The sequence below is a fragment of the Dioscorea cayenensis genome, chromosome 19, assembly GCF_009730915.1.
Source record: "Dioscorea cayenensis subsp. rotundata cultivar TDr96_F1 chromosome 19, TDr96_F1_v2_PseudoChromosome.rev07_lg8_w22 25.fasta, whole genome shotgun sequence".
NCBI classification, from domain to species: Eukaryota; Viridiplantae; Streptophyta; class Magnoliopsida; order Dioscoreales; family Dioscoreaceae; genus Dioscorea; species Dioscorea cayenensis.
The window spans coordinates 18644027-18654992 of NC_052489.1; the positions used below are offsets into that span (position 1 = coordinate 18644027).

Consider the following 10966-nt stretch of genomic DNA (forward strand, 5'->3'; position numbering starts at 1 on the left):
TAGAATTTATGGACAGATGTGGGTCCCACTTTGGGTATTGGGTGGGGCCAGACCTTGCTGACGCGACAGCCGCCCCCCAACTATGCTTCACTAGATTGTGTTGTATTTTCTCATAAATCCAGTTATTTATTTATTTATTTAATATTTAAACTTCGATACAAATTTTTAAAAAAAAGGAAATCACAATGGCAACCCTGTATTTTACCTAAGTGGCCCTTTTGGTCCCTCTATTGTGAAATGTTCCAATTGCATCCCTTTATTAATTTGATTGGGACAATCCAGTCCAGTAGCTGACGACCGTTAGCATCTCCGTCTATTGATGATGACATGGCGATTACATGGCGGTCCATGTAATAAAATATTACCAATTATTAAAATATTAATTTAAAAAAAACTATAACTTTAGCATAAAGCCCGCGAACCCATCAATCCCGAAGCTACTTTCCTCTTCCCTCTTCTCCATCTTCTCCAAACGATGCTAAACCTCCAGCCCTAATCTCCATCTCACTTTTGACACCTCTCAACTCCGGCCATCGTTCTTCTCCTGCTAGCTAGCCCTAACCTCCAATCCACCCGATAACACTTCTCAATTTTTGGCCATCATCCCTCCTTTCTATTGAGACATTGGTGGTGCTTCTCAACTTGTCTAGCATGACTTCCCTCATCTAGTTGTCGATCCAGATCTCGACCTCGACATCTCTCTTCCACACTTTTTCATTCCTGCAGCACACCTTCTTATTCAACCATTATGCACTCGAAGCTTTGCCGAACTGTTAACAACAACTATATGACCATGAAATTAGTCTTGTTTGACAAATAGGATTTCTTTGTTTTTGTGTTTGCTTTTGGTTTTTTTCTTCTTCTCAAGCTACTGTGATTAGAAATGTAATTATGTAAGTTGAATATGTAATTATGTGGTTTGATCAATAAATATGTAATGTAAACATTGCATGATTCGAAATTATAGTTGGGTTGAATCTGTGATTGTGCATTATATCAACAAAAATTTAGTATGTACATATTTCCTGAATTAACAACAAATTTATGCTAAGCTACAATACAAGCTTGATTAACAACAAACTAATTTAGTAAATAACAAATTTCATTGTTCATTGATGAAATGAAATTTCAAAAATTATATAGTCTGTGTCCAAAAAAAAAGTAAATAAATAAGAGACCTAAAATTTGTTCCACAATAAGATGTGATCACACAAAATATCCAGTGTTGGATACATTACAAATCATCTGATCAACTAAGGTACACCAAACACAAAAAAAAAAAAGAACCACTAACAGAGAAAATCAAACTGGTCGCTTGTTTTAGTATCAGGTTTTTCCTTGAGTTGTAGCTGATGTCATGCTATCTTGTGTTGGGAAAGCTGCATCTTCAAAAGCTATAGAGGTTAGCTCACTCTGATCTCCATCTTTGGTTTGGTTTGCAGCATTTTCCCTGCTTTTTAGTGCCTAATTATCAGCAACAAACATATTATACATTAGTATAAATGAAAAGGAAATACTATGGTAATTTATATTTGAACTAAGAGTAAGCACTACATTTAACTTTCCAGCAGTGATGAATGAAGCAAATTGTGGGTTGTCTCTCCCAACAATTACTCCACCAAGGTGAGGCCCCTAGAATTATTAGACATTGTGTCATATTTTAACTAAATAACACAAACTGGAATTATTTTTCATGTAATAGATTTATTGTACTTAATTCTTACCCTAATGATACTTACAGACCCTTGAACATTAGCATGCATCTTTTTTTTCCCTTTTGATGCTTGTGTAGAACCTGACATTCTTCTTTGTCTTCTCTGCCTGTTTCCAACATTAGTCTCATCTAGTACTAGAGATGTCTCAACTTAGGGGCAACCAGTTGGGATCTATGGAAGAATTACACAATGAGCAACAAACAAAATTGTGAAAGAAAGAATTTTGATGACATCAGTAATAAAAAAACTTACATTGTTATCTTTTTTTGGACATCTTAACTTGTTATGCCCTTCCTCATGACATATTGTACATTTAAAAACTCTGCCATGCCTAGAAATTTTTGTTTTGCTTCCATGTTTCCCTCTCAATGGTTCTCTCCTCCTCTTCTTCACTCGGGTCTACCGGGGCATTTTTTTCACTACAGGTGGCTGCAAAGGGCCTTCATCACTGACTGGCCAAAATTCTATACCCTTTACTGGATTAACAATGAAACTATATGCTCTCACATATGTTTCTTTTTTAAACCATTCTGCCACAAAATCCATCGGATCTACCCCATTAAATGAAATAACGGCCAATGCATGCTCACATGGAATTCCACTTTTATTCCATTTTCCGCATGAGCAACTTTGGCATGCTAACATTACTACATATCCTTCCCTTGCATGTTGCATCAAGTCATCTCTAAAAACCTCATGGCTTGCACCCCCATTCCACTCTACCTGCCACTTGGAAGTTTTCTTTCTTTCTTTTTCAATCCTAGCAAGAATGTTAGGCCCACAGGAATTTTTCCATTTCAATGCAAACTGCCTTTTCACAGCAATCCTAATCATTACATACTGTCTAAAATCTTCAAGCATTGTGATTATTGGCTTGCTTCTAGATTCTAATATTACTCCATTAAATGTTTCACACATATTATTATCAATAACATCACACTTGATTAAATCAGAGAAGAATGCATTGCACCAACCTGAAATTGGCCATCTATCCAATAATTCCTCCACAGCTTTAGCTCCTCCTTTCAAGTCTTTCATTTTCTGAATTTGTTTCTTCACTTCAGGTTCACTTGTAGATCTTGCGATACACCAAAATTGAATCTGCAAGTCCTTCCCTGGATAGATTTTTCCCCATCTTGCATAGATGTGTCTTGCACACATTCTATGCTCAATAAGTGGTAACAAATTATTCACTGCATGTATTAGACCCTGCAAAAATAAAATAAAATGATTAAATTACAAGCCAATTTTACTCAAAGGAAAATAATCAAATCAATGTTGTACAAACCTTTTGCATGTCACTTATAAGAGACCATCCTAATCCATCCCCAATGTTAAGATCAGCACTTAATAACTCAATAAACCATGACCAAGTTTCTGTTGTCTCTTTATCCACAACTGCCCAAGCTACAGGATACATCTGGTTATTGCCATCTCTTCCCACAGCCACCAAGATCTGCCCTTTAACAACTCCCTTCAAAAAGCATCCATCAAGGCCAATAAGTTTTCTGCACCCACTTATAAACCCTTCCCTGACCGCTGCTAGACAGACATATATCTTCTTAAACATTGGAGGTTCATCTGCTTTCTTTCTTTCAGAGACAATGAACACGGTGCTACCAGGGTTTGTAGCCTTTAATTCCAAGGCATAATTATGCAAATGAATAAAGTCATGCTTGAACTGCTCTTCAATCCTTCTCAAAACAAGACCTTTTGCATTTCTACACACCTTGTTAGTGATGAATACTCCCAATTCTTTTCTAACCATTGCCTTCAAGTGTCGAGGCCTAATGAGGGGGACAGAGCCTATGATCTCACCAAAGATGTTAGCAACAACATGGGCTGTAACCCTTTTATTTCTAGTAGCCCCTAGGAGACAAGAATGATTAGGCACATAGTGTTTTATAACAAACAATTTATTAGCAGAACACCAGGAGCACAGAATCAACCAACTGCAATTTTTTCAAGTACATTGAGCCCTTATTCTGGTTGCATCATTTTTAATATATCTGAATTCAAACCCTTTTCTTGTTGAAAATTGGACAAGTTCCTTTTTGAAGAGTTTCAGTTCTGGAAACCTAAGGCCAAGACAAAAATCCTGCAAAGGGACATTAGGGTTGTAGTGCTGCATACTAGACATGTGCCTCTTTGCATCATCTGCACTGGATCCATCACTTGTATCATCATAGCTCCCGGGATCAGATGAATCAAAGTAGTCACTACTATAGCCAGTTACTTTCCCTGTGTCAGTGTCATGTACAATATCTCTAGATGCCCCATCTACATTAGTGTCATTGGAAGGCCCTATATTTCCATCTCCATTGGCATTTTTATTAGCATCCTCCAAAATTGATTTCTTCAATTCAACATATTTTTTTAATTTGTCCCTAGCTTCTTCTCTTTCATCATCAGCCTCAGAAGTGTAGTTTATAAATGGAACATCTACTAAATTGTCATCATCATCCTTGTTGGATTCACTATCATTCTCACTTTGGTTGTCTTGTCCCACATTCAACTCAACATTATGTGAACCAGGCAATAAAATTTTTGGTAAAATCATGTCATGTTTAACATTTGAAATCTCCACATAAACATCCACTGCCCTGTGTTTTCTTAGTTGATCAACTAAACCTACAATGCCCTGGTCATTGTGAATATATTTTAGTGTCCTGTCATCATCTATATAAGACAACTCCACAACATTGTTGATATCACACCCTATCTCTTTGACATCTCCTAACACATCCCAATAGCAAAGCTTGTCGGGATCAACATGGAATTCTGTCACTGACCCATTTAGATATTCAAAATCTATTTCTCGATTTAATTTCCCTCCATGATGATACTTGATTATGAACTCATCCCAAGAAGTCATATTGTTCTGTGCAAAAAAATAAGAAATTGGTTGTTTAGGGTTGTTGCAAAAATGTCATGGTAACTATAAGTTAGCATCGATAGAGTTAGTCATGGTAACTATTTCCCTAATTTTTTTAAGTTATAAATTTGAACAACGAGTAGAAAAAAAGTGGCTATCAACATAGGATAAATAGCTTCATTAGCTATCATCAGTGGAAAGAAGCACTTATTGTTGTGATCAAGCAAACACAATGCACATAAGAGGGAAATATATTGATAGAAAATCAAAGAAAGACACTTGCTAACATTAGTTGTAGTGCACAATCAAATTAATTAATACAAATAATTAAAACAAACACCTTCACATGCAATCAATAATAAAGATTGAAGATACAACCTCCAATTGGGTTAATATTCAAAATTTCAACCATGGACCACTGCCATAAAAATAAACACCATACCACAAAAAGTTTTATTACATTACCCGATCGGAATCTTTTAACCAATTCAATTAGGCAATATTTGTTATTGCAACTCAAGCTAGTATTAATATCAGTTAATACAGCATGCACAGTAAAATTAGGCAAACAATCAATTATCATGACTCAGTTAAGCAAATTCTTTACACAATTAAGGTATAAAAATTGTTTCACACAACTAGAGAGAGATGCAAGCAGTATAAAGTTCAATTATTGCAGACAAATGTTTTCAATTCAATTTTAATCAATCCTTTCATGGTCTTCTCATGTGGTCCCCTTTCTAATAAAAAAATGGGTTCCATCTAACTTGCATACCAAATGTGAAGGGCATTATACACATCACCACTCAAACCCTTCCATAATTTTCTCATATGGTCCCCCCTTTAAGCATATTAATACCAGTTAAAACCCTAACACAATGGTAAGCTATTAGGACAAAGTAGCTCGTCCCACATACACATCACCACCCAAATCAGAATATAATCCAAACAAATAGAAGCAAATCTAAGATTAATGAACATAAACACAATGCCATATAATATCTCTTTTACCTGGACATTTGCAGGGCCACTAGTCATGCAAAATGGGATGGAGTTGAGAGGCGTACGTCAAAGTCGATCCAAGAGAAGAGAATGACGATGGCCGGAGTTGAGAGGTGTTGAAAGTGAGATGGAGATTAGGGCTGGGGTTTGGTGTGCTGGAGAAGATGGAGAAGAGGGAAGAGGAAAGTAGCTTCTGAATTGACGGGTTTGCGGGCTTTGTGCTGATATGACCGGTTTTTTTAAATTAATATTTTAATAATTGGTAATATTTTATTACATGGATCGCCATGTAATCGCCATGTCATCATCAATAGACGGAGATGCTAACGGTCGTCAGCTACTGGACTGGATTGTCCCAATCAAATTAATAAAGGGATGCAATTGGAACATTTCACAATAGAGGGACCAAAAGGGCCACTTAAGTAAAATACAGGGACCAAATAGGGGATTATTCCTTGCTAAAGCACATGAACAAATTAAGTCTTTCTCCACTTTAATACTAGTATTTAAAAGAGTTTTTCTTATTATGATTAGAATTTCAGAAGAATTAAAGACAAAAGGAGTATTGTCAATCTTAGAATAACTGAATGGTATGATACAAGAGTGCAAGGGGGAGAGCAAGTGTTTAAATCCTACCCTCTGCTATCTCTGTACTGTTCATACAATGTACACTTGGATCTAATACTATTTATCATATTATTCACAGTCCTAGGTGTTGGTTTTTTGTGGGAGAAAGAGTGGTTTCAGGACAAGGAAATTTTTTTAAAATCTTTATAAGCCACCGTAACTGATGTATTTTTGTACTTATTTTTTTCTTTGACAATTTTGTAAATAGATGGCACTCATTGTCTATTAGTAATATATATATATATATGTATTTTATTTCTCATATATTTGTGTATTTATTAATTAATTATGTAATGATATGAAAATGAGGCAGAAATCCACACAAACTAACTACCATCCCAATAGCTAAGCAATAATACTCTCTCCGTTCTTTTTTACTTGTCACAATTTTTTAATTCACACCGATTAAAAAAAATTAGTTAAAGTTAATGGTTACCTATATTTTATTAAAAAAAAATCATTACTTTTCAAAACTACCCTTATTTTAAAAACCTCATTAGTGGAGTATATAATTTAGTGCTTAGTTGATTGTGATTTATTAAAAATTATATAAGTACATTAAATTAAAGGGAAAATTTAGAAAATAAAATTATTTAATGTTGCACAAAATTTATAATGTAACAAGTAAAAAGAAACAGAAAAGAGATCCAAAACGTAATAACTAAAAAGAAACGGAGGGAATATATTCGATTACTCCAGTATTAATTGAGATGTAGATAATGTGTATGATAGTGTGTGGTTACTTGTTTATTTTATTAAAAAAAAAAACAATTAAACAAAAACTAATCAACTTATTTAAAGATACAGTGTTCCAAGACAATGGATGCAGCCCACAGGTTTAGTGGTTTGTTATTAGGTTGACACCCTAACAAAAACAATGTATTTGTTTGCATGCCTTTGTCTGATATATAGACAAGCAAAAGCTTAACATCGACCTCCATATTGCATTATAACATTAAAAAAATTTAAAATGAAATTAAGCATTTAATGATGCTTGCTTTTGTTTTTGGGAGCCTGCAATGAGTCATATAACATGGAAACACATGCAAACACATTTGCTTCTTGGAGTCACAGATATGCCAACTTGAATGCAACAAAATCATTTAATATGCCTCATTTAATATATATATATATTGGTACATAAAATTTAATATTTTTTTATTTTGTTTAATATTCTTCATTATTATTGTCGGAGTGTAAGTAGTGGTTATGTACAGGTGACCTATTTAATCAAGTATTCCACCAACAATCAAATGTTCTATTGGTAGCCGGATCCCAATTAGAATTTATCATAAGTGAAAAATTCGAATAACAGGTAACGACATATTTATGTGAGTGTGAGAAGTGATTGTGTACGAATTGTGAACCCATTCTCACTTGCTCCGTTGAGACTTGTGCACAATCCCACCTTTTCTTAAACCGCGCATCTTGGCCAAAAAAAAAATATATATATATAACAAAATAATTGCAGACTTGAATATCTGAATTGTGAGTATGATGATTTGTTTCATTTTCCTAACTTGATTTCAGTAACTATATGAGCGAAAGTATAACTTAAAAGCTCATGTGGAAAAGCAATAATGATTTGATAATGTTTCAATTACAAACTCTGCTTCAGAACTCTTTGCAATACCATCTGGAAATAAGATTGTCATCCATTACTGAGTTAGCATGTTTTTTGGTTTAGATAAGCCTGCTGTTGTGAAATACTGAGCATTTACTAAAGATCAGACACTCAAGATTATCCAATAGAGGTTTTTGATGAGCCTTATGCTCTTCTGTAACTATTATCCAACTTTATTATTGTCCTGTTCAGCTATACTGCACAAATACTAAAGATCAGATACTAAATCTAGTGTGCAGTTTGCTTGATCTTGTTGTGGATTTCTGGGATTCATTGTCTTCAATTTTATTGCAGTAGTGTCATTGAGGTTTTTGACTCTTTGAGGCAGAACTAAGCCTTGCTACATATAAGGAAGAGCTTTAATTAACTTCTCTGTTCTTATAATGTTTGTACTCTTTCTGATTATTCCTCTTTCTTGATATTTGACCTATAAGAATTACTTTTGGCATAAATCAAGTAATGTAAGAATTTTCATAATATCAGTATCCATTGGTGAAGATTTGGCAATTTTACTTCATTTGCTGGATTTAATACAAAAAGGAAAACATTACTCTTTACTGCTAATATATATATATATATATTAACTAACAGCTCAACCACTCTTATTCAGGAACTTGTAAGCACAACCACATTTCTGCAGCAGGAATGCTTGAATTTACTAGTATGTGTAAAGCATTGAATGATCAGGTTTGCCAATATTGAGATTCTACTTCATTCAGGATACAAAACATTCTGTGCCTAACAATGCTTGCTTGTTTGTCCGAGAAAAAAAACAAAAGGAAGAAACAATGCTTGCTTAAATGTTCAGGGCCTTGAAAATGTTGGTCAATCTAAAGAAGTGGATCAGAAGAGAGTGATGCTGCAAATTAATAGACAATTCAGTCATCAAATTCTTATTCTTCACCATCTTTTCAATTGATACAAGAAATCTGGTTCGTTAATTATTGCTTGCTATGGATAACCAAATTTGTAAGTAAAACATGATGAATTCTTCTGGTTGATGTTGATTTATTCTTTGCACATTAATTAGCTTGAGAAATGTGAAACATCCATAAATAATACATATCATTTTGTGCAGCTTTCAATTTGATCATGATGCTATCTTTTACTGATGTGAATACACATCATTGAACAGAGTTCAATTTCACAGAAATGAGTTGTTTGTGACTAGCTCCGATCCATTTAATCAAGGACATAATCCTAATTAATCACTATCTATAATTCACATACATTATAAGAAGCTATGATTCTGTTTAGTGTTTAGCAATTCAGAAACAAATGACAATTTCAACTGCAAAATCAGTAGCCATTTGCTCATATATATATATATATATATATGCATTTGCAAATACATATACGAATAAAAGATCCGATTCATAGAGAGCTAATTAATATTAAACATAATCCCAATTGATCATACTAAATCACTCATTCACTAATTCATTCAGACAAACAAATACAATAAAGATCTTGTGATCATGTTCACAGTTACATCTATGATCTGAGTACAATTTCATAAACACTCCCTTAATTTCAAACCATACACACACAGCTAATAACATTAACACATCATTATACAAACATATAACACACATACTCAATCTTAATCACCATAATTAACACTACTCTAATGACAAAGAGGACACAACATAAGACCATTCTCATTACACTCTCCACACCTCACCACCTTCTCCTTCTCCTCCTCCTCCTCCACCACCACCACCACCTTACAACTCCCCTTACACTCCAAACACGGCACAAACCTCGCTCCGCCGCACCCTTCGCAATCTCTCCTCCCTCCTTTACCTCCTCCTTCCCCTCTTCTCACCACCCACTTCATCATCTCCCTCAACTTCCCCACATCCCCTAATTGCACCACCTCTTCCACCCCTCCAATATACCTTCCCATTATAAACAACCTTGGCACCACCACCTCTTCCCCTACCATCTCCTTCACCTCCTTCAAATACTCCCCATGCAAAGACACATCCCTCTCATCCACTTCCACTCCGGCATCCACCGCAATCCCTTCGACCACTCTCCGTGCCGTCTCACAGTCTTCGAACGTCCTTCTTACACCTCTCAACGTAGTAGTATACAACACCACCCCTCTCTCATTCCCTGGCACCTTCTTCTCTTCATATCCTTCAAAAGGATCCCTTGGCCTCCACTTCTTCTCCCCTTGATCCCCTCCTTTCTTCTTCTCCCTCTCTTCTCTATCCCTCACTATGAAACTATTATCCTTCACTGGCCTGTAGTATCCTATACTAGTTAGACTCTCCTCATGACTCTCAGCTTTCTTCAGTACTGTTGTAAGACTATTATTATTATTATTAGGATTTGAAGCTTTTTTTATCACCTGTTGATTCTTTACTTCAAGTTTCTGAGTGTTGAGTGTTGGCTTGAGTTCTTCCAATGCTTTGCTGACTTCCAACCAAGACTTTGGTGCTAGTTCAACAGAATCAAGCTTGTCAAGTATAGACAGAGGGACAAGTGTCTGTGACTTCTTGTCTTGACTCTTAATGTCATCTTCATCTTCATTGGTGACTTTGGTGGTGATCATCCATGGTTCTTCAATCTTACTCACGTCGAAGAGCGAAACACTCGTCGGCGGTGGTCGATAAACATCGGCTACCACCGTTGCTTCAACTCTCTTAGAGGAAGCACAACCCATGATAATATATAATTTTGTGTTGAGAGGAATGTGTATAGCTTGGTAGAGTTTTGGTATTATGGTTTGAAGATTAATATAAGAGAGAGATGATGGAGAAGAAGGAGAAGAAGGTGTTTGTGGTGAGGAGGAGAAGAAAGGGTGGTGAGTGGTTGTGAGATAGAGATGATGGAAGTGTTTGTATGTTGATCACATGTAGGAAGAGGTGTGGGGTTGTTTGATTTGTAGTGTGAGTTTTGTTTTTGTTGGAGTTGGATTTTAGTTTTTGTGGTTGTTTGGATTTGTGAGAGTAGAACAAGTTGTGGTCCTTGTGGATGAATGGTTGTGTGTTTTCCTTCCTTTTTTATTAATTGGTGGGTGTGAGGAATTAGATTCATGTGGGATTAAGACTCTCTTAATTAGATTTTTGATTTTTGATATTTTCCCCTTCAAATGGTCCTATCTTTGTTATT

The 10966-nt window shown here is 35.3% G+C and overlaps 3 protein-coding genes across 4 annotated transcripts; all 3 read right to left on the reverse strand.

The window, feature by feature from the left end:
- Positions 1-1153: 1153 nt before the first annotated feature.
- Positions 1154-3661, reverse strand: LOC120283834. Of its 2 annotated transcripts, XR_005543387.1 has the most exons (4): positions 1968-2072; positions 1725-1886; positions 1555-1632; positions 1154-1464 (listed from the first exon to the last, which is right to left on the reverse strand). XR_005543387.1 is itself a non-coding variant. In XM_039290589.1 (3 exons), the coding sequence occupies exons 1-3, from the start codon at positions 3481-3483 to the stop codon at positions 1409-1411; spliced, it is 771 nt and encodes a 256-aa protein (XP_039146523.1). In that variant the 5' UTR covers positions 3484-3661; the 3' UTR covers positions 1154-1408. The 2 variants fall into 2 exon arrangements, 1 of the variants encoding a protein (XP_039146523.1); XM_039290589.1 differs by lacking the exons at positions 1555-1632; positions 1725-1886; positions 1968-2072 and adding exons at positions 2690-2924; positions 3004-3661.
- On the reverse strand, positions 3662-6041 carry LOC120283833. The gene is made up of 2 exons (XM_039290588.1): positions 5602-6041; positions 3662-4596 (listed from the first exon to the last, which is right to left on the reverse strand). Exons 1-2 carry the CDS (start codon positions 5626-5628, stop codon positions 3679-3681), a joined length of 945 nt encoding a protein of 314 aa, XP_039146522.1. The 5' UTR covers positions 5629-6041; the 3' UTR covers positions 3662-3678.
- A 3356-nt stretch (positions 6042-9397) lies between these two features.
- On the reverse strand, positions 9398-10708 carry LOC120283832. Its single transcript, XM_039290587.1, has one exon. It carries the CDS (start codon positions 10515-10517, stop codon positions 9471-9473), a length of 1047 nt encoding a protein of 348 aa, XP_039146521.1. The 5' UTR covers positions 10518-10708; the 3' UTR covers positions 9398-9470.
- Positions 10709-10966: the final 258 nt, after the last annotated feature.